The 24792-nt window shown below is 34.7% G+C and overlaps 1 protein-coding gene and 1 pseudogene across 2 annotated transcripts in view; one reads left to right on the top strand and one right to left on the bottom strand.

The window, feature by feature from the left end:
• mei-W68 (meiotic W68) overlaps positions 1–24792 on the top strand; it is a 76718-nt gene that overhangs the window by 31142 nt on the left and 20784 nt on the right. For both annotated transcript variants that reach the window (XM_089088709.1, XM_089088710.1), the window contains exons 6-7: positions 12333–12470; positions 13853–14041. In XM_089088709.1, coding sequence (XP_088944835.1) covers positions 12333–12470; positions 13853–14041 — 327 coding nt within the window. The remainder of the gene's footprint in view (positions 1–12332; positions 12471–13852; positions 14042–24792) is intronic.
• On the bottom strand, positions 856–4090 carry LOC148951762 (uncharacterized; annotated as a pseudogene).

Here is a 24792-nt window from a genome sequence, read left to right as displayed (position 1 = left end):
AGCCATGGTTTTTAAAGGAATAGTCAAACTTTCTCCTTGAGTCATAGGATAATATAAAAAAAGTCTTTTGGTAAGGTTTTTGCACTTAGTAGATGGGAGATCAAAAATATTATCTTTCAAAATTTGGGCTGAGGAATAAACAAGTGTTTTTTTTATAGCGCGAATATTTGACACCAATTCTGTGCATCATTTTTTTTTATTCTTTGGACAGTTGCACACTTTCTAAACTTTTTTTTTGCCTTTCTTTTTAATTCCTTCACTTTCCGTAGTTAAGTATTACCCACCTATCAAACTTTCTACAATTAATATTCTCCTACCATAAGTTAGCTCACAATCAAATCGGTTTAATTATTAGTTTTTTAACATTTATAACCAGTTCAGGGAATGTGGTTTTGTCCCGACTTTCGTTTCCACGATTAGGGTCCTTTTCCCGATTTTTTTTAGGAAGTTGAGCGATCACCAGGAGCGTAGCTCCAGCATTTTCATTGGGGGGCGGGGGAAGGAGGTCCACACCTGGGAATTCAAGAGGCATGGGATATCCTTCTGGAGAAAGGGGTGCTGGAGCATTTGTGAAAAACAGCCTTTGGTTGTGATTTAAAAATGCGTCTAAGCAAATCAAAAAGTACGCCCTTTAAATCGTCATTGTCGAAACATAATACAGGAAAATTGTAACCCCCTTCTTGAACAAAAGAAAAAATCACTTTTTGAATGGGCAGTAGTGATATGTCCTCTTTTTTCTTAGTCGACATCGAGGCACTGGAACATCATCGGGGGCCTTTTAAGGGCTCGTTTAAAAGCTAATTCTTCTATCTTATCTTTTTTCTCTTCTATCTAAAAGCGCCATTTGGGTGACATTTATGGAATGGGAAGACTGGGCTGGACTTATAAATTAATTTTTATATTTAATTGCTAATTTACAAATTCGACTTAATAAGGCAATCACAAAGTAGATAAGATAAGACATTTATTTCAAAAAATGACTATCACAAGCCCCAAAGGGCCGAATTCGCATTTCGGGGCCATATAATAAAAAAAAAACATAGAAATAGCACAACAACTAAAAATTTGTCTAAACAATGCCAAAAGCAACAATATCAGAAAGGCAAAGCCATTCATTAGTCTAAAAAACAAAAAGTGTCAAATGTAAGAAAGTTAAAAAGGCACAAACTAAAACAAAACCCAAAAAAAAATTGAGATAAAAATAGTGTTAAAAAGGTTTAAAAGAGACTATATAAAAAAGGGAGGGAACAGAAGAACCAAACAGACACAAGCATGGGTATCACCAGTAAAAAAAAACAAACAAAAAAAAAAAAAAAAAAACCTAGTAGTTTATTTGATCAGTAATGAAGGGGACAAAGGTTTTTTCATACCTGGAGGTCAAGCAACGGATAGGGGACAAGTTGGGGACGGGTTCAGAAACAGTACGTGGCAGGCGGTGTCTGGATGGGGAGTGTCTTTTGGGGGAAATGTTTTCCATGCGAAGGTTTATTATTGCATTTTTAGCAAAACGAAGGCACAACGTTCCTCTCCTGTACTCAAGAGTTTCCAGTTTGGCTTTTTTAGAAGGAGTGAATATGGTACCAAAGTTTCTTTAAAAATTATTCTTAGGGCTCTTTTTTGAATAGATTCAATTTTTTCTGATTCATCACGGGAGATGCCAGGATGCCAAACTGGACAAGCATATTCAAGATGTGGGCGGACAAAGGAAGTATAGCTCCTTAAATGATAGAATAAGGAGACACTAAATTTATTCAAAAACTTAAGGAGAGACATGGGCGTATTAGTACTATAGACAATATCTTTCACGTGGATTTCCCACTTTAAATTGGAGGAAATTATAGCCCCGAGTGACTTAATGGAAGACATGGAAATATCTGGGGGGATAGGGTCAAGGAAGGCGGGAGTAGATTTCAAGAAATTTATCGTCATTATATTTGATTTAGTGGAATTTATTTTCATATTTAGGTTCTTAGCTTCATCCGAAATGTGGGTTAGAATTTCACGGGGGTCACTTTTAATATTCCTGTGACATACTTCGAGGATCGACAAGTCATCCACGTATATCCATCTTTGGGGGAACTCCTTACCAATATCGTTAATCATGACTAGAAATAAAAGTGGTCGCAATAAGGTTCCTTGAGGAATTCCACAATATATAGGGAGGGGGTTAGAGATAATATTTTTGTATTTAAAAACTTGAGATCTATTTGAAAGAAACGATTTAACAATATTAACTAAGAGAGGATCAAGCTTGAAGTTAACCAGTAGCGAACGAATTAGGGTGGTGTTGTCAACCAGGACAAAAGCTTTTTGGAAATCAACTAAGACAAGGTTTAGCCAAACATTTGGTTTCTCAATGTTGCTTGCGATGGTATGTATTAAGTGCACAAGGTAATGGGTGGTGGAAGTTTTCTTTAAGTTACCAAACTGCCGGGTGTTAATACGCGGACAAATTTTATCCTTAAGCCAGTCACAGACGAAACCTTCATAAAGTTTGGAAAAAAACAGAAGTGAGTGTAATGGGGCGGATGTTGGCGAAAGTCAGACAGGTGCTATAAAACCTTGTTTCCAGCAACTTGGGAGTTTACCAAATTTTGTGATGTGGTTGAAAAATATTTGATAAAGGCTCAGCAATTTTGTCCGAAAAGGCTTTAATTAAGTCAACTGGGATGTCCAAGGAACAAATACTTGATTTTCTAAGCTTAAGAATTTGATTTATAACATCAGAGGGAGAAATAAAAGGGAAGGAAGTATTGGGAGGACTTGAGTTGGACTTGAGCCAGTGAAACGGGGGAGACTTTGAACGATGGATGCAAGATACAAGTTCAAATTGTTGGCAGTCTTATTAGGGGGTTCAGTGAGATGAAAATCAACTTCGGAAGGACCTTTTCCGCATATTTCTTTAATTTTTCTGTATCATTGTTTGGGCTTGTTAGAGTATAGATCTTTGACTTTATTATTATAATAATTAGAAGCTGCATTTCTTAATTTTTTCTTTAGGAACTTCCTGAGACTATTAGCCTCAGTAATACGACCTGCTTTGAAAAAATTGATTTTTTTTTCTTATAATTTTTTAAAATACTGAGTAACATAAGACTTATCTGTAGAACACGTTTTAAATTTTTTCTCAGGGAAGTGGAATTCATAATTACTCCTCAATAAATTTTGGAGGGACAGAGCCATGTAGTCAACTTCTTTTGTTTGATACACAGTGGACAAATTTTCAGTAGTAATCCAGGACCCAAAATTGGAAAGTCCTGAGTCAGTGAGAGGTCTATAAGCGGTTTCAGTTATAGAAAACGACTATTTAACTTTAGCCAGCGGAGATAGGAAAAGGCTAAAGTTGTAACTACCCCCTAGAGGGGGCAGAGTGGAGACGGGTTTGTAAAACTTCGAAAGATTAGTGCAAATTAAATCAAGAGTGGTATTGCCTTTTGTAATTGGGACATTAACGACCTGTTTTAAATTAAAAGCGTTACACGTAGAATCAAGTCTTATATCGTTTGCGTCACCCATCAGGAAAATTCCTGCATTTGGGTATTTTGATAGTACGAAGTCAGCACTTGCATGTAATTTTTCGATAAAATTTATTTTGTCAGCGGATCTCTGATTAGGGGAGTAATAAAAACAACAAGGGACAATTAAATTAAAAGGACGCGGCAAGACTTTAGGTCGAACACACACCCACATAACTTCATCAAAGGGAGTAAGACACGGAATTGGGATTTCACTTGGGTATAAATCATTACGGACAAAGAACAGAATTCCGCCACCTTTCTTACCCAGAGGGTGTTTTTCTGGTCTGAGTAATGAATTGAGAAAAATTTATTGATACCCAAAAAGTGCACTTTGGATTGTCTATCTGTTTTTAAATTGAAAACAAAAAATTCCTGGAACAAATTTCCCCTGGAAAATACCTTCCCTCCCTGCCGAAATTTCTCCCCTGTAAATTTTAGCCACATTTAAAATAGTGAAAGAGTATTGGTTGGTACCACTTATATGTGCACTCAAATTCGAAATCGCGAGAAAAATATTCATATATTGCTTGAATTCTCTTTATCCTTCTTTCAGAAAACATTTCGTACAGCATGGTGATATAGAGATAAATGCCATACAAATAGTGCTGGTGTTACGTGAAATGCGACTAATAACAATAATAGTCCCGATTACATCTATGTCAATTCTTTTTTATTAGGTGGTTAAAAGAAATATTTAGAAAAGCGGAAATAGCGAGAAGTTAGCATGGTATTGTACATAGAGGCCGTTCTACATTTATGGCTAAGCATATGAATCCAAAACGCAAGAATAGGACTTTATCAGCGCATATTAGGTTTTTAAATTACAAATAAGGGAATCTGGAGCTATGTTGGAGTTTCGATTAAATATTGGAAGTAAAAATGTATACAATTAAATGATTCCTGGAGGAATTTAATTTCCAACAAATGAGGCCCCTCCGAAGTTTATATGACCACTCCTTTCATAAAAAAAACCTTATTTGCCTTCTGGGCATAATTTACAACACTTGTCCTCGGGTTCGGGGGGGGGGGGGTATTTAAACCCCAGAGTTTTATTATATGATTTTTGGTCTATTTTGAACAAAATGACTATCGCAAAATCTTTATCAGACGCATTTGGGGAAAAAGGACGTGAGGGGAGGGGGCGTGGCTAGTTACCATCTGATCACTTTTGAATCTTAAAAAAGAGTTGAAACTTTCAATTTCTAATCATTTGACTCCCTCTAAAGCTTATACCACCACTTCTTGTATAAAAACCTTATATACCCCTGGAGCATAAGTTACGACCCTTCCCTCGGGCTCTAGGAGGTTATGTTAACCTTTAAGTTTTTTTTATCTGATTGTTGGACTGTTTTGAACAAAATGGCTATCTCAAAATTTTTATCGGATGTATCTGGGGATAGGGGGGGGGGGTAGAAGCCCTTCGATTACTTTTGACTCTTAAGAAAGGAACTGTAACTTTCAATTTCCAATCAAATGAGCCGCCTCTGAAGTTTATACGATCACCCATTCCATAAAACCTTATATGGCCCTGGGGCGTAACTTACAACACCTGCCCCTGGGCTCTGGGGGGGGGGGGGTAGTATCAACCCTGGTGTGGGTCATCTCCCTCTGAAGTTTATATGAGCACCTCTTTCATAAGAACCGTATATGCCCCCAGGGCATAACTTGCAACGTCTGCCCCCGGGCTCAGGGAGGTTGTGTCCACTTCGGAGTGTGTGGTATCTTATTTTTGAACTATTATTAACAAAATGGCTATTTTAACATTTTTATCAGATGCGTTTGGGGAAGAATGCGGGGGACAGGCTAGTGGCCCTTCGATCACTTTTTATTCCTTAAAAGGGCACTAGAACTTCCAATTTCTAATCGAATGAGCCCCCTCCGAAGTTTCTACGATCACCCCTTCGATAAGAAGTGCCTCTGAAAAAAAAACATTGAAGCCTTACGCCCTTTAATATAGGCAACGCTATAGCATTGCCTCTGAAAATGACATTGAATACAACGATTTTTATCGTTGCTGCCAAATAGTTTTCTTCTTCTCTAAAATAAAATGTCTTTTTTTAGGGAAAAAGATATTGAATACAACGATTTTCATCGTTGCTGCCAAATAATTTTCTTCTTCTGTAAAATAAAACATCTTTTTTTAGGGAAAAAGATATTGAATACAACGATTTTCATCGTTGCTGCCAAATAGTTTTCTTCTTCTGTAAAATAAAACTTCTTTTTTTAGGGAAAAAGATATTGAATACAACGCTTTTTATCGTTGCTGCCAAATAGTTTTCTTCTTCTTTACAATTTTTTTATGGAAAAAGATATTGAATGCAACGATTTTCATCGTTGTTGCCAAATAGTTTTCTTCTTCTATAAAATAAAACGTCTTTTTTCTAGGGAAAAAGGTATTTAATACAACGATTTTCATCGTTGATGCCAAATAGTTTTCTTCTTCTCTAAAATAAAACGTCTTTTTTAGGAAAAGGCTAATAGTTTTCTTCTTCTGTAAAATAAAACGTTTTTTTTAGGGAAAAAGATATCGAATACAACGATTTTCATCGTTGCTGCCAAGTAGTTTTCTTCTTCTGTAAAATAAAATGTCATTTTTCTAGGGAAAATGATAGTGAATACAACGATTTTGATCGTTGCTGCCAAATAGTTTTCTTCTTCTGTAAAATAAAACGTCTTTTTTAAGGGAAAAAGATATTGAATGCAGCGATTTTCATCGTTGCTGCCAAATAGTTTTCTTCTTCTGTAAAATAAAACTTCTTTTTATAGGGAAAAAGATATTGAATACAACGATTTTTATCGTTGCTGCCAAATAGTTTTCTTCTTCTGTAAAATTTTTTTTATGAAAAAAGATATTGAATGCAATGATTTTCATCGTTGTTGCCAAATAGTTTTCTTCTTCTATAAAATAAAACGTCTTTTTTCTATGGAAAAAGGTATTGAATACAACGATTTTCATCGTTGATGCCAAATAGTTTTCTTCTTCTCTAAAATAAAACGTCTTTTTTTAGGAAAAGGCTAATAGTTTTCTCCTTCTATAAAATAAAACGTTTTTTTTAGGGAAAAAGATATGGAATACAACGATTTTCATCGTTGCTGCCAAATAGTTTTCTTCTTCTGTAATATAAAACGTCTTTTTTCTAGGGAAAAAGGTATTGAATACAACGATTTTCATCGTTGATTCCAAGTAGTTTTCTTCTTCTCTAAAATAAAACGTCTTTTTTAGGAAAAGGCTAATAGTTTTCTCCTTCTGTAAAATAAAACGTTTTTTTTAGGGAAAAAGATATCGAATACAACGATTTTCATCGTTGCTGCCAAATAGTTTTCTTCTTCTGTAAAATAAAACGTCTTTTTAGGGAAAAAGATATTGGATACAGCGGTTTTTATCATTGCTGCCAAATAGTTTTCTGCTTCTGTAAAAGAAAACGTCTTTTTTTAGGGAAAATGATATTGAATACAACGATTTTCATCGTTGCTGCCAAATAGTTTTCTTCTTCTGTAAAATAAAACGTCTTTTTAAGGGAAAAAGATATTGAATGCAACGATTTTCATCGTTTCTGCCAAATAGTTTTCTTCTTCTGTAAAATAAAATGTCTTATTTTAGGGAAAAAGATATTGAATAAAACGATTTTTATCGTTGCGGCCAAATAGTTTTTTCTTCTGTAAAATAAAACATCTTTTTTTTAGGGGAAAAGATATTGAATACAACGATTTTCATTGTTGCTGCCAAATAGTTTTCTTCTTCTGTAAAATAAAACGACTTTTTTTAGGGAAAAAGATATTGAACACAAACGATTTTTATCGTTGCTGCCAAGTAGTTTTCTTCTTCGGTAAAATAAAACGTCCTTTTTTAGGGAAAAAGATATTGAATACGACGATTGCTGCCAAATAATTTTTTTTATCGTTGCTGCCAAATAGTTTTCTTCTTCTGTAAAATAAAATATCTTTTTTTTACGGAAAAAGATATTGAATATAACGATTTCAATCGTTGGTGCCAAATAGTTTTCTTCTTGTGTAAAATAAAACGTCTTTTGTTTTTATGGAAAAAGGTATTGAATACAACGATTTTTATCGTTGCTGCCAAATAGTTTCTTCTTTTCTAAAATAAAACGTGTTTTTTATAGGCAGCGCAATATCGCTGCCTAAGTAAAGAACTATGTTGGCACAATGTATTATTTTTTTTGGGGGGGGGGGGGGTTAGACCAGGGTAATTCGTATCGAAGGAATTGTCGTAGAAGCTTTTAAAAGGGCTCATTCGATTGGAAATTGGAAGGGCTTGTGCCCTTTTAATAGCCGAAAGTGATTGGAAGGCAACTAAAACCCCTTCCACGCCTACCATTTTCCCAAACACATCCGATCAAAATTTTGAGATAACCATTTTCTTAAACGCAGTTGATTTCCAGATGGAAAATATGTTTTTGAGGAGGAAACTCCCCCCACAGCCCTCAGGGCTAGGGTTGTACGTTTTGTTCAACGTAGATGAAAGATCCGGAAATTATGTTTTTGAGGAGGACACTCCTCCCACAGCCCTCAGGGCAAGGGTTGTAAGTTATGCCCTGGGGCATATAAGGTTTTTATATAAAGTGTTGTCGTAGAAACTTCAAAATGGGCTCATTCGATTGGAAATACAAAGGGCTAGTGGCCTTTTTAATAGTCGAAGGTGATCGGAGGGCCCATTACCCCAAACACATCCAATCAAAATTTTGAGATATCTATTTTGTTCTACGTAGTTAGAAATTCGGGAAATTAGGTCTTTGAGGATGATAACCCCCTCAGAGCCCTCAGGGCAAAGGTTTTAAGTTATGCTCTGGGGGCATATAAGATTCTTATAGAAAGTGTTGTCGTAGAAACTTCAAAAAAGCTCATTTGATTGGATATTGAAAGGGCTAGTGGGCTTTTATATAGTCAAAATTGATTGGAGAGATACTAACCCCTCTCTCACGCCCATTTCCCCAAACGCATCCAGTCAAAATTTTGACATAGGCATTTTCTTCAACGTCTTTGAAAATTCTGGAAATTATGTCTATGAGGAAGACAAACCCCTCAGGTTAAGGGTTTATTTATACCCTGGGGGCATATAAGGTTTTATAGAAAGTATTTTCGTAGAAACTTGAAAAAGGGCTCAGTCGATTGGAAATTCAAAGGGATAGTGGCGTTTTTAATAGCCGAAAGTGATTGTAATGCAACTAACCCCCCTCTTACGCCCAGCATTTTCCCAAACACATCCAATCAAAATTTAGACAGAAATTTTGTTCAACGCAGTTGAAAGGTCCGGAAATTATGTCTTTGAAGATGAAACTCCCCCTACAGGGCAAGGGTTGTAAATTATGTCCTGGGGGCATATAAGGTTTTTATAGAAATCGTTGTCATAAAAACTTCAAAAAGGGCTCACTCGATTAGAAATTGAAAGGGCAAGTATCCTTTTCAATGATTGAAAGTGATTGGAGGGCAACTAATCCCCCTCTCACGCCCACCATTTCCCCAAACACGTGCAATCAAAATTTGTACATATTCATTTTGTTCAATGTAGTTAAAAGTTCTGGAAATTAGGTCTTTGAGGATGATAACCCCCTCAGAGCCCGCAGAACAAGGGTTGTAAATTATGCCATGGGGGCATATAAGGTTTTTATAGAAAGTGTTGTCGTTGAAACTTCATAAAAAGCTCATTTGATTCGAAATTGAAAGGGCTAGTTCCCTTTTTAATAGTCGAAAGTGATTGGAGAGCAACTAACCCCTCTCTCAAGCCCACCATTTCCCTAAACACATCCAATTAAAATTTTGAGGTAGGGATTTTCTTCAATGTAGTTGACAGTTCTGGAAATTATGTCTTTGAGGATGAAAAACCCACCAAACCCCTCAGGGCAAGGGTTGTAACCCTGCGGGCATATAATTTTTTTTTTATAGAAACCGTTTTCTTAGAGACTTCAAAATATGCTCATTCGATTGGAAATTGAAAGGGCTAGTGCACTTTTTAATAGTCGAAAGTGATTAGAGGGTGACTAACCCCCTCTCACACCCACCATTTCCCCAAACATATCCAACCAAAATTTTTAGATAGCCACTTTGTTCAACGTAGATGGAAGTTCTGGAAATCCGGTCTTTGAGAATGACAATCCCCCCCCCCCCACAACCTTCAAGGCAATGGTTGTAAGTTATGCCCCGGGGGGATATAAGGTGTTTTAATAGAAAATGTTGTCGTAGAAACTTCAAAAAAGGCTCATTCAATTGGAAATTGAAAGGTAGTGTCCTTTTTAATAGGCCAATCGAAACTGATTGGATGGCAGCTAACCCCCCTCTCACGCCCACCATTTACCCAAACACATCCAATCAAAATTTCGAGATATCCATTTTTGTTCAACGTAGATCAAAGTTCTGGAAATTTGGTCTTTGAGGATGATAAACCCCTCCTCCACCTCTCGGTGCAATAATAGTAAGTTATTCCTTGGGGGCATATAAGGTTTTTATAGAGAGCGTTGTCATAGAAACTTCGAAAACTTCAAAACTTCGAAGGACTAGTGCCCTTTTTAGTAGTCAAAAGGGATGACTATTAAAAATGAAATGTGAAAAGGAGGAAAACGAACACCCCACCCACGCCCACCATTCCCCAAACACATCCAATAAAAAATTTGAGATATCCATTTTGTTCAACGTAGTTGAAAAGTCCTTAAATTATGTCTTTAAGGATGACACTCCCCCCATAGCCCTAAGCGCAAGGGTTGTAAGCTATGCCCTGAGGGCATATAAGGTTTTATAGAAAGCGTTGTCGTAGAAACTTCAAAACGGGCTCATTCGATTGGAAATTGAAAGGGCTAGTGCCCTATTTAATATTCAAAAGTGATTGGAGGGCAACTAACGCCCCTCTCACGCCCTCCATTTCCCCATACTCATCCAATCAAAATTTTGAGATAGATATTTTGGTCAACGTAGTTGAAAGTTCTGGAAATTAGGTCTTTGCCAGCGTTGTCGTTGAAACTTCAAAAAGGACTCATTCAATTGTGAATTGAGAGGGCTAGTGCCCTTATTAATAGTAAAAAGCGATCGGAGGGCGAATGCCCTCCCCTCCCACGCCCATCATTTCCCCAAACACTGCCAATCAACATTTTGATATAGCCATTTTGTTGAACATAGCTGAAGGGTCCGGAAATTATGTTTTTGAGTATGACAACCCCCCACAGCTTTCAGGGCTAAGGTTGTAAGTTATAGCCTAGGGGCATATAATAGAAAGTGTTGTCGGAAAAACTTCAAAAAGGGCTCTTTCGATTGGAAATTGAGAGGGCTATTTCCCAGTTTAATAGTCGAAAGTAATTGGAGGGAGAGTCTGCCTCCCCCCCCCCAAGCCCATCATTTCCCCAAAAATTTACGATCAACGTTTTGATATGGCCATTTTGTTCAACGTAGTTGAAAGGTCTAGAAATTGTATCTTTGAGGATGACAATCCTCCCCCCCTATAGCCCTCAGGACCAAGGACGTAAGTTATAATATAATTTGTACTTTACTGAAAAAGATTCTTCTAAATGTTTTCACTTTTATAACTTTAAGAAATGAAAAATTAATTAAGATTTTAAGGAATAAACATCAGCATATGTATATTAAACTGACAATGCATATTTTTTTCAGTAAATTCATTTGATTTTTTTTTCAGTAAAGTACAAATCATATTCTGGGTTTTGGAAAGTATAGGGTCTAGAACCCTACTATGATTAGTTTCGGCTCATTTATAGTTTGACTTATTTTAATTTTCGCTTATTTTTGGATTAATTTATTTATTGATACTGATTTGTAATAGTTGTATTATAGATAGATTATTTGATTCTACTTTTGTTCATTTTTGGTTTAATGGAGTTCTTTGCTTTTTTTTGAAAACCTTATTTTGTGAAAAAAGTTTGTTTGATTAATTTTTTTATGTCAACGACTTTTATCGTTGCTGCCAAATAGTTTTCTGCTTCCGTAAAATAAAACGTGTTTTTTTTGGGGGGAAAAGGCAAATAGTTTTCTTCTTCTGTAACATGAAACGTCTTTTTTTAGGGAAAAAGATATTGAATACAGCGGTTTTTATCATTGCTGCCAAATAATTTTCTTCTGTAAAATAAAACGTCTTTTTTTAGGGAAAAAGATATTGAATACAACGATTTTCATTGTTGCTGCCAAATAGTTTTCTTCTTCTGTAAAATAAAACGTCTCTTTTTAGAAAAAAATATATTAAATACAACGATTTTCTTCGTTGCTGCCAAATAGTTTTCTTCTTCTGTAAAATAAAACGTCTGTTTTAAGGGAAAAAATATTGAATACAACGATTTTCATCGTTTTTGCCAAATAGTTTTCTTCTTCTGTAGAATAAAATGTCTTTTTTTTTTAGGGAAAAAGATATTGTATGCAACGATTTCATCGTTGCTGCCAAATAGTTTTCTTCTTCTGTAAAATAAAACGTCTTATTTTAAGGGGAAAAGATATTTAATGCAACGCTTTTCATCGTTGCTGCCAAACAGTTTTCTTCTTCTGTAAAATAAAACATCTTTTTATGGGAAAAGGCAAATAGTTTTCATCTTCTGTAAAATAAAACCTCTTTTTTTAGGGAAAAAGATTGAATACAACGATTTTATCGTTGCTGCCAAATATTTTTCTTCTTCTGTAAAAAAAACGTCTTTTTTATGGAGAAATGATATTGAATACAGCGATTTTCATCGTTGCTGCCAAATAGTTTTCTTCTACTGTAAAAGAAAACGTCTTTTTTAGGGAGAAATGATATTGAATACAGCGATTTTCATCGTTGCTGCCAAATAGTTTTCTTCTACTGTAAAATAAAACGTCTTTTTTTAGGGAAAAGGATATCCAGATCAGGGGACTCGACGATTAGTGCGTCGTCTCTGGGATGATTTGAAACTACCCGTTTTTGCTTTAGTTGATGCTGACCCTCACGGTGTGGAGATATTTTTTACTTACAAATACGGATCTATGGTAAGTGAAGGGACTTAAATTATATCGTTGCTTTCAGATACGACGTAAAACTATATGGTATTTTCATTACCCCTTGGGTATCTGTTAAAAAAAAAAAAAATCATTGACTAAGCTGTTTACAAATAGGGGGATCGAAAGGGCACTCTGATCAAATTCACTAAACATAAACCCCTAATATTAAAGGGGAAATTAATCCCATCGTGTGGATCCCTCCTTGGTACGGATATAAATCTAATCTTCCTAAAAATGTTCTATGCCTTTGGTAATAAATCGTCAATTTTTCATACAAACTCAGCCAAAATACCCATGTCTTAAAATCTATTATCTAAATTCTTCCGTGGCATTTTGCAGTTCTAACACCTCGATAGAGCTGTAAAAGGAACAAGGAGCCTAACTCTGTCTATTGGGTATCGAGACCTGTGGCGCATAGACCTGATTTTAGCTTGACGCCATAATACAGTCAGTTTGATTAATCCCCTTTTCACCCACAGTATAAGGAACATTTGTAGTTTTTAAATATATTCGTTTTGAGTGTAGATTCAGAGGGCTTGCGTCTGGCTTGTGGGTTCAGGTCTACTAAAACTTTGGCGTGTGTACAGTATTTTTTATTGGGTATTTTCAGGAACGTGCTAAATAGGGATTAAGGATATAATGTAGACTATGCATATCAGGCATATACGCATGAATGTTTTTTAGGGGGGGGGGTTAAACTAGCAAAGCGAAAAATGGCGAATGACTTGGAAGCTATTCAAAATTGCGAGACAGACATTAAAATCATAAGATTTGGCTCAGTCCCGAGCTGCTCTCCTTATGTCGTTGTCTAATCTACACGGGCCGCGCAGGAAAAAAAAAAAATGCTCGTTAATTTCTTGTAATGGATTCCTACAGCGAAGATTAAAACAAACTCTTTTGAACGGTTCTTCTCCACATGAATTTCTAAAGGAATACCTGGGTAAGTTTATGATAGCAATACTGATTATTCTAAACATTTTAAAGTTTCATTACAAAATCCGTTAATATTAGTTTGTTACAAATTTATGTAACCTTGACAATGAATGGAAGCAGATATAACTAAATCAGTGACCCACCCAGGGGGGTGGAAGCTCAGGGTCTGCTCCCCCTCCTCCGAAATCCTCATTTTCTGGATACTGTTTATTCAAATTATGAACAAAATTTGTTTTTATGATTGCCCCCCCCCCCCAAAAAAAAGATCCTGCGTAAGTGGCTGGACTAGTCCATATAGATACACTGAATGGGTGTTAAGCTCTCTAACTGAATTAGAGAAATTATTCTCTTTACATAGCTGAGTGTAAATTATCAGTTTTAAAAATATAAACTGTTCTTTTTCCTTGTGGTGGACGCTAAAAAAGGTTTTGTTTCAGAGTATGGCCAAAGAATGCAAGCGTCTAGCCACCCCAGCCATGAAGTGCATTGGAGTTCATCCTAGTGACTTTGAGCGGCTTTTAGTTTCAAAAGAGAGCCTCCTTCCTCTTAGTCCTCAGGATATTCGCAAGATAGCCACTCTCGAATCCCGTCCATATATTAAAGATGATAATGAGTGGAAGAATCAGGTGCCTTATATAGTTAACTAAAAATACTAAGTGCTTTGGGTTTCTGTCTTAACACAAAGGAGCAGGAACGCACGCAAAAGGAGGGGGAGGGGCTCAACGCCATCCCATGAAATTCAAAATTTTCTTGAGGTTATTGTCATTTCTTAATCAAATTATCAAACAAAATATTTTTTCCTCCCCCCCCCCCTCAAAAAAATCCCGTTTTCGTATTTGCAAAGGAGGATATCGATGAATTTTATAGAACCTTTTCATCGTTTTTTTTTTACGAGCCCAGTCTTTTTAAGATTGTACCCAGGATAGACACCCCTTTCTCTAATTAATTTTCTATTCTAATAATAAATAAGTATTATCTCTTATTAAATGCTTGAGCAATTATTTTGGATTAGTATAATTATATCCTTTTTCATTTTCAATCTATTTTTAAGACTTATGCTTGAGATTTTCTTAAACCTGATAATATTCACAGTTTGCACAAAGCCATTTACTTTGCAAAATAAAAAATCGACGTAGTTCTTAGAAACAAAAAGAAAATAGAAAGGCTTAAAATATTCTAATGGGGGGGGTTCCTTTGAAAAGGTTCGACGGCAGAGTTTGGTTGAGTTGAAGCTAGTTCTATTGGGGGGGTTTTCGAAATGACTAATTCTTATATCTTTTTTGAGAATTTCCGATTAAATTATCCAATGGGAAATTTAGTTGAGCTCTTGGTTAGCGGTCCGCGAGTGGCTTACCTGAGTGGAGGCTGAACATCTAGAGTGGGGAGCTTAATGTAGGAGTACAGGTAGGGAGCTTATATTGATGGCCATACTGACTCGAAATCAGATTGATGAGTTTCAGTTTCCCTTAGGAGCGAGTGGAGCCACAAGGACTATCGAGCTTGAGAAATATTAACACAAGAGAATAAAATAAGATAATGATGCATTTATTGTACTTACATAATAGTCGCAGAGTTCTTTGTTATATCAACAAATTCACAACATAGGAAATGATTCAAAGTTTGTATACTTCAAAAGTTTATTACAACCGCAATCATGGTGTAAGACTCCAACTAAGACTCCAAATAGACTCAAACTAAGACTGAAAATAGACTCCTAGTCGACTCATAGTAGACTGAAAAAGACTCATAGAATAATCCTGTAAGACTGGCCAAAATTGTTAAGTTCTAACTATCTATCCTCTGCAACTATACCCGAGGTTACGTTTAGGAGTTGCTAAAAGTATATTTTCTCAGTCCTTATTGGCTGCACTATTTGTCCTGCATTACTATTGGACTGGCTTGCACCAATGAACTACTTGGGTTTAATTGCAGTTTATGACTCTTAAGATGTCACTCTGGAATTTTTCTAGCAACTATAAATTATACACTGCAATATTTTGCTATCAGGTGTCGCTTAATTTATGACTTTGAAGATATCACTCTGGAATTTTTTCGAACGATCAAAGTTTTATATTGTAACATTTTCACAGCAGGGGGTCGCGTTATTTTCAGAGGCCTTATATTTTATTTCTTTGTAATTTGGTAAGTGATAATACTATTTTATTTCACTAAGATACTAAGGTGTTAAACTTAGTCTCCAGAACAATGCAATTATCTTAAGCAAATATTTTACATCTCGAGTGACTACTTTTTTTTGCATTGTAAATCTTACTTTCTTGACAGTTTGGTATTTTCGAGCGCTTATTATTTGAACACAGGTGTTATCACCTGCCGTATGAGATTTGATCAAGCTAATATTTATTGGATACTTTGGGGACGGGGGGTCAGATTTACTTATTACATTTTCTGTGGGAAAGAATTTTGTTTAATTAACTACGTTTATTTCGGTATTTTAAATTGAACACTTGATATTTGTTTGATTTGTAGGTTACTTGAATTTTTGAATTCACATTCTTGGGTGATGTTATTTTACTTGGGTAACTTTAATTGGGGAATTTTGATGTATATTTTTTGAGAATCTATCCCATTACATATCATCCATCCCACTTTTAACGATGTCCTCATCGTTGTTACGCTCCTCCCACTTTCGAATTTGTTTTTTTTTTTTTTTAAAGAATTTATTTTGTAATTATTAATTGAATTATCTATGCTTTTGTAATATTAATATATTTTCTTTTTTTTTTTATATATAATTGATTGATCTACTATAATATACATTTGACAACATAACTTTTAAAGTTTATGGTCTACTCACTCGATTTGGCGAAGGGGCCAAAGCGTTTCTACATTAGGTTATGTGATTATATGGTAATTATTATTTCCTCCACCTAACACTAAGTTTACCTTCACCTGATACGATTATCTCATCACTGAAAATGGTACATTTTGCCTTTCTAATACTCGACTTTATTTTCACCTGACGCTAAAATGACACGATTAAATTTTTATTCCTTCACCTGATATGATAATACTTCTACTTAGTTTTAACTAATCTAAGTTCGGCATTAATAATTTCTTTATTACTTAACGTGGTACATGTTTGCTACTTCTAATGCTAATTTATACTTCCACCTGACGTTACATAGGCACGATTATATTATTGTTCCTTCACCTAATATTAAAATTCCTTCACCTAATGTTCTAATACTTCTATATGGCTCCAACTAGTTAAGTTCCGCTTTTGTAATTATTTTGTTATTTAATGCTAGTTTATACTTCCACCAGACGCTATGTTGGTATGATAGGTATTTGATTTCAAAGACATCTGTCTACGTCTAAAACATCTAACTACATCTAAATTTTTAGCACATTAAAATTAAAATAATTTGCAAGAAAAGTTTGACACATTAATAGATTCTGATATTAATGTCTGATTGCAACACTGAGCTTATGTAATTTACACTGATTTTCATATTTTATGAAAAGCTCTTTATGTTCTTTAAAGTTATTAGCTAGATACATAAGATTTCACACTTACTTCATCATTCTAAGTGTCTATATTACTCACATACGTTTTCACTCTACTTTGGGCTTCTGTTCACTTAATTACTGGGTTGGCTAATTGTTCATGGTTTGTCTTCTTGGTGTTTTGCTTTCTGTCATTCGTTCTTTGGAATAAGTGTTTATGTTGTTCGCAAGTATGACTGTATGCACAAAATTGTCCGTGCGTGGTTCCTTACGTCATATACGAGGGGTTAATGTTGTAGATTCGTTGAAATGTCTATTAGGTACGTAACCCTTATGAATTAATTACATGAAATGGGTATCTTGATCGCTGGGCTGGGTATCTCTTCTTTGATACAGTTTGGCCGGGAAAAATCAAATACTCGTACAGTCTGTGTTCCCCTTAAATTTTTCACGTTCAATACATGTTGTATTTTGAATATGGGCTGTGTTTCTACAATTAACGTTAACGAGTGCACGGGTGTAGTTTGAGTTTAGTGCATTGGCTCGGCGCAGGGTCTTTGATTTTCAGTTCAATGATTCACAACTATTGATAGCTTGATATGGAGATGAAAACAACTGTTTGGTTCTCTTCTTTGAACACTTCATCTTGGGAAAGACTTTAGCACGTACAGTTTATGTTTCCCACTAAATTGATTATGATTGGTTTTTCTTCTCATGGATTAGGGTTTGGTTTTACAATGTCTGTTAATGATTGGATAGAGTCAAAACTTAAGCTTTTGATATTGGTTAATATTTTCTCTGATATGGGGCTTAAGATACATAGTCCTTGAGGGACTTACTCTGGGTTTATTCTTGGTGTTTTAAACATTAAATCTTAAGGCCGTTGCCGTCTAAGGATTTGACGGTTATTTATGCAGTTTTACGACATGACAGGTCGAGGCGGCTCTTTAGGTAATCATTAATTCAGGCATATCTGTATAGTTGCCGATATTGCCTGAGATAAAATTACCTGGTACAAGGTTTTTGTGATTTGGACTGGTGATCAGGATATCGTCTTGAGATATTTCCTTGGTGAGTACTTGTCGGTGGTTGATGAATGATGAAAGTAGATGCTACTGGGTTGTATCCGTGTTGCTTACTGGTACACCAATAATTAATTTGCACTGATTACTTTGCTTCCTAGAATATAAATATCTGGGCAGAATCATATGCTCTTTACAATTACATAAGTTAACACATATATAACAACAACATACGGTTTTCATAATATTCTGCGTTGACAATTTTTTGAAATAATAGTTATGATTAGTGGTATTAATAAAATCAATTTAGTACAGGTACAGTTAAACGCAACGCTAAAAAAATAAGGGCAGATTTAATGCTTTCATGCATGTTGCCGCAATCATTAGATTATTATCATGTAAATGAGGTAATCATCAGAAAAATGATAAGTGACTATGTGTATACACGTATATATGTGCATTTGGCACATATTCAATATTCAATACATTTTTAAATGTTATTAACGCTCATCTACCTTAATATTTAATTTTCTATTCTACTACTACTTTCGAGATAGATTACATGGTTTTTAATAGAGGTCTCTATTTACTATAAATTTTTCAAATTTTTACTGTTTATGCGCGTCCACGCTGCCCAAGAAATATATCTTTGCAGCTGCATGGGCTTGCGCAATAAAAAATTAAGTGAAAATTTGGGACTGGACATGGCACGAATGAGGACCTCTACTCTCATTCGCTCGATTTTGTCCTCCCTTATTTTTTTGCTTAAGGGTTATCAGGGAGTTCTGGGTTTAGGCTTTGCATCTCTCTTGGCTCAATGCAATCCTCCTCTGGGTTTTGTCTCCGTGGTCTCATAATTTTTCCATAACTTGAATCAACAAAATCCAAATTGTTAGTGGAATCAATGAGCTCCAGTTCGTAAACGATTAAATATTCCACTAGAGATGAGCTGAAGACGCTCCACATTGGTTTCTCGTGTGTGATAATCTTCGGTCTCCTTGTGAATAGGAGAATTCATATTTCTCATGCATTATGACTATTTTGGGGGTAGTTCCCATGCTTAGGTATGACTTCCTGCTTTATGACGTCTTGGGCCACTGTATGAGCAATGAAAATTATGATGGCATCCGTTAATCGTACTTTCCTGTCTAATTCTAAAATTAATATGTGTTAATTTATCTTGCAATGTAATCTAGTCCTAATTTTTCGATTTTTTTCTTTAGGGTTTTGAATATAGATTGCATTATTACGCGTACAGCTAACATCATTAGCTACATGGCTGCTAAATATATTGAAGTTACTAACCCTTTCTCGCATTGTATTTTATTCCCAATTTTCCTGCTACGGATCGATATTTGGGTTTATTTGCCAATCGTATTCCGAAACTATACGATTTTTTTTTTCACATTTTCTTAAATCGTATTTGACGTTCCATTTTTTTTTTCGCAAAGACTTATTCCCTTGATTTATTCACAATGATAATTGCCGCTAAGTATATGACATCTTCTTTGTGTTCTTTATACATATGTACTCTGTATCGATAATTGCCTTGGCCTTTTCTTTATTTGGTCTTTTCAGAACATCTCAGAATAATGGCCAAAAGGAGGTAGTTTTTATTGACTTTTGTCTAGTTAACTTTTTCAAGATTGGTTATAGTCATGGTACACTCTAGGTCGAAGTCAAACTACCTTTTCACCGGCATTTCCTCAATACATCGGGTACTAATTCGTTCGACCATAACTTACTTAAAGCTCCATGTTAACCAATGATGAATATTTACTTTTTTTGGAAAAAACAAGGCAGCTTTTGGTTGAAGTTGAACTTCTTTTCCACTGGTGCCACCTTGCACCTGGTTATTTGTATGTTCGAACATAATTTCATTCCTAAAGTTACGTACTCTAGTTTAACGACTTTGCGGTCGCGTTATAGTCTTAAAAGTATAGAGATTTTCGAGAAACTACCTTCTTGTCAATATATTGATAATGTATTTAGATCTCGTGACATTTATTCTAATTCGTAGTTCCATAAATATTATCGCAATACTGGTTTATCATGTATTTTTTGATATTAATCGATTTTCATGGTTATAACACTTCGGGTAATATTATAGAGTTCTTTCGTCATTCATTTTAACAAGATTATTTATATATACAGTTTCTCCCACTGAGGTTGGGTTTTAATTTCAATATGGGTGCATCATCCGGCAGTGCCGCCTTTGAATTTGGAGATTTAAGCATATTGAGAAGTCGATAATCGTTCCATGAAGAAACATCTGGGCTGAGAAATTGAAGTTCAAATACTATGTCATTTTTACCGTGTTCATGTATATTGAGGTTCATTAAATAAACTAAAAGTTGGTTTGGGAGGTGAAGGGATTCCAAAGTGGCGGTTATGTCGTTTCTTCGCATATTTTGACGAATGACTTTCCGGCACAGCTGAGATAAAGACAATGGGTCATTTATTATTTTTACCACGGAGAAACTTAAGTTCACGTGTGATTGGCAACAGCATAGTTGCTCACGTATTATTACGTCTAATCCAGGGACTATTTTTCTTCCGAAATTTTCATCCTCTTGGAAGAAATTCAGGGTTATTTCCTTTATGTGTTTGTATTCTCTTGGGGTAACTTGAAAAATTGCTGCTCGCATTGAAGGGTTTATTGGATTCAGGTATGTGTTATTTACACAATTGACGTACAGGATTTTAAGAAAGTTTTCACCTTTTAACATATGTCCTTGGTCTATTAGTATGGAGAGAAATTTAATGGGCCAAATTGTAGTTATGCTATTATCATTTTGATCGTACCACATATTGTTGGCGATATATTCAGACAACGAGCTATACATTGTTGATGGGATATATTGTATTAAAGTTCGGAGGGCCAGGTTGGCACTTCGTCTAGCGTGCTCTAGTGTTCGTATCAGTGCACGTGCGCTACAATTATATAACACTAGGCTTGCCGTTAATCTAAGGATTATTCTTGGTTCCACCATAGTTTTTTGAGATTTTAGAAGATAGTATAGTTTTTGACAATCAAGATCTTCTACTGTTCTAATAAGTTCCTCTTCTTTCATTAAGTTATCGACAAGTCCCCATTCCCTTAATGGAGCATTAATATTGTCTACGCTATGTCTTCTCTTAAGATTCCATGAGATTCTATTTTCCCGTCTACGATTATTTAATCTTTGATGGCTCAGATATCTTATCATGGTTACGTTTTATTTTGATTGTTTTATTAAATTTTATGCTGATATAAGCAACATACCGTATGTTCGATTTTTTAGGCTATTACCTTTGACATTGGTTTAAGTTATTAGAGTAAAGTATATGTAAACGTGCTCTAATATAAAATTTATCATTAAATAAGCGATTACTTAGTAGTAATTTATTTTCAAAATGGTTATAGTATTTTAAGGTATAATAATGATTATGAAATAAATAAGATAATTAAATAGTTGGCTACACGGCGCGTCGCTTAGCGCTATGAATTTGATGGTTAATTGTTATATGTGCTGTTTACTTGGCTTTTCTGAGTTAAAGTATTTAACTTCTATTGGTATCCTTTGATTCCTAGTCCTGTCAGAGTTGTTCTTCGTAAGAAATACTTCGGCGCAGTGTCCGAACACAAAATTAAACTATTCGAGTCCCAGCACCGCGTCAACGCACTCCCCACGCATCGGACTTTTTGTCCATTTTTGTTCCATATTCTCGTATAGTCACTTGTGTTATCACATTTTCTATAATTGTGAGGGTTAGGTAGGATAATTTTCCTTGGCTCTAACCTCCCATGGTTGGGGGTTGATCCATCTTCATTATCGTATACTATATAGACATTTGAATTATTGCTCTTATTCCACTTCTAGAGCACTTCATGGGGTTGTCCGCTGACTATTTTATTTTCTTTTATGAATTAGAATTGCCATGTATATTGAGCTTTTATTAATTGCCGAAAGATAAAAAAATTTTTTGTTACATTCGAAGTGCGTGGGATGTTAATACTGATTTTTCGGCTAAAAGTATGCCTCGCTTTGTTTAAGTGTGATTTTTTTGAACTAAAAGAAAAAAATTTTTTTTTTTTTTTTTTTTACCGTACGAAGTACATTAGGTCTTACTACTGGGTTTTTTTTTGCCAAAAGTATCTTTTACATGGTCCGAGTGGGTTTTCGAGTTTTAATCGTTAAGGAAAGGATTGTATTATATTACAGGTTAGTATATTTCAATTAGTGCGATATCTGTCGATCGGCTTGAGGGAACTCTAAAGTTTTCTATTAGAACTTGCTGTGGCATTCGATTTCTATAATTGTTGAACCCTTATTTACAGCAAGATTTTTTCTTAAGTAATCTATGATTAACGAGGCAAATTTTTTTTTTTAAACAATCTCTTTTTTTCTAAATATCTATAGTTTCAATTAATTTCGTTAAGGCCCTTTTTTTTGAAAATATAGACTTATTTTTTAATGTATTCAAAATTCAGCTATTAGGCTGTAACGTTTTTTTTTTCTTTTTATTTATTTTGATATTTTATTTAGCCGTGACGCGACTAAAGTATTACTTTCATCGGCTTTGTATACTATTAGTTAATGGGAGTTAAGTGAGTTGAAGTGTAACTTTAATTTCAAGGTGTCGAATCATTCTTCTCCTGTGGCGGAGTTAACGCCACTGAATATCGTGTTCTAAGTTGATTCCCAAATGTACAGCCTTTGAAGCCTTATCATCAAGTAAATTTTAGCTGAATAATCCTCACAAACAAGGATACTGATTTGGGAGTCAAAATTCGGTACATAGCCCGACAACAACACACTAGTTTATAATGCTTTTCACATCTCTACCACGTGGCAGTATTACTTAAGAGTTTCGTAGTTTGTCATAGGCCATATGAACTTAATTCCTTTATAATTCTCGAATGAAAATTAGAATATATTCGTTGATGCTATATTTTGATGCCACTAAGATGCCGCGAATATGCCGCCTGACTGAGGGGGGGGGCACATAAATTTGATTATAATGTTACTTATAGTATTTGTAATTCTTTTGTCTTGGTATTTTATCGCTATACTCTTTAGTAGGTTATTCTTCTGTAAGGGCTCGATTCGGGGAGAAAGTTTGATAATTTATCCTTGTTGGTTTAGGGTCTCGAAGCGTATGTCCGAACAAAGGGCTAAATTATCTCACAGGTGTTGTAATCTATTTTATGGCTTTTACTTTCACTTAATTGCGTTAGAAATTACCTTTCGGTTATTCGTGCGTCGTATAAATGTTTGTTTTATTCTATTGATTTTAGTTGAGCACATGTTCACTAGTGAGTACGTATTCTCCGAACTCTTAAATACGTGCTTTCGAGAGGTTAGTTTTGTGACTAACATGTGGTTTACTATGCCACATTACTTATTGGGGAAATTAAGGATTAACTGGGACCTGTGGTCGCAACTGGCTTATAAGGTTAGTAGAAATTATTAAATACTATCGTGTGATATGAGTATTTATGACTAATCGTCAGTTTTTGGAAGGATTTTCTTCCTTTCGCGTTAATTGGTTATTTTTTGTAATTCTTTACGTCTGAATTATTTTGGTTATTAGAGTATTTCGACAGACCTATGTTAGTTTAATTTTACTCTAATTGCGCGGTTCATTTGTATGCTTTAATTCAATTTAAGGTAAAATTGGTTGAACTTAATGCTGCAAATTGTTACAGTTTTTGGTGGTTATATTATTCTTTGCCTATCGGCTGTAAGCGTTCTACGGTTTTTGCTACTTATTGCAAAACTAAGGTATTACTTAGCTCTTTTTAGTTACGATTTTAATTTAAGGTACAAAAATTATCTGTTAGGGAAACATATTCTCTATAGTTGGCAATCAAAAATAGAAGTAAATCAACGCGCGGTTTTTTTTGTCTTAATTCTATTTGAATTTTGACTTCTTGGTACGATATTTTGGAATTTTGGTAATAATTTCACATACTTCGGCTTCATGGAAGGTTTTTCTTTAACGTTTGTCACTCTTGACGTAGAGGATATGTGAATTAATATTTAATTATGCCATTCAAGAAATTCATTTAACCGAATAGGCTAGAGTACAAATATAGGCTGGGCCACCAAAAATAATTTTTCCTTTTTGTTTTTTTTTTTTTTTTACATATTTATTGGGGTTTTTTTTTTTGATTAGCGGATTACACGGCCGTGGTGGTCTTAATCGTACTTTTGGATATAGCTCCTATTTAGGATTATATAGCATTTCTGTAAGTTGAAATGTCTGCGTCAAAATTAATATTTTAAGTTCTGCAATTTTGACTTATTTTTATGTTTTATAGAGTTTTTATATAGGACTTATTTTTACATTTTTCTTGCAAACTAGTTTTTACGTTTTTTAAGGTTACTATAATTTTCGTTTTGCGTCAATTTTCTCGCAACTAATTTCCTTTATTCGTTTAGGTTTCGGAACGGAACTGTGTACTATTTTATTTGTTTTTTGTTATACCTGACCAATATATGATCAATATACGAAAAGATATATATAATTAATGATATATTTTTTACATAAATTTTTGAAAGCAAGCTATTATATATTTTTTTTTTTTTTATAATATCAAAATTTTTATTATTGTCAATTTTTTTGCTGTGTGGGTTTTATATTTTATAAAAATCTTGGTATGTTAAGCTAATTCTTAGTTTTTAGGCGAATAGACTATCAATTATAGGTATGCAATTAACTCAGAGTACACGATATCACACGGGTGCAGAAATGAAAAGTGAAGACGATTTAACTCGAGGGCTTTATGCTTATGTGGTTTGACTATACTATCATAAATCTTAGTGGTTTGAACTACGTCTGGAAATTACGGGCTTTGATTATTGTTGCAACTTATCGTGTCGATGCTTTACTTGGGGTTC

The sequence above is a fragment of the Artemia sp. Qi Xiang Cuo genome, chromosome 5 (genome assembly GCF_049724085.1).
Source record: "Artemia sp. Qi Xiang Cuo chromosome 5, ASM4972408v1, whole genome shotgun sequence".
NCBI lineage: Eukaryota > Metazoa > Arthropoda > Branchiopoda > Anostraca > Artemiidae > Artemia > Artemia sp. Qi Xiang Cuo.
This window is presented reverse-complemented; position numbering and strand designations above follow the sequence as displayed.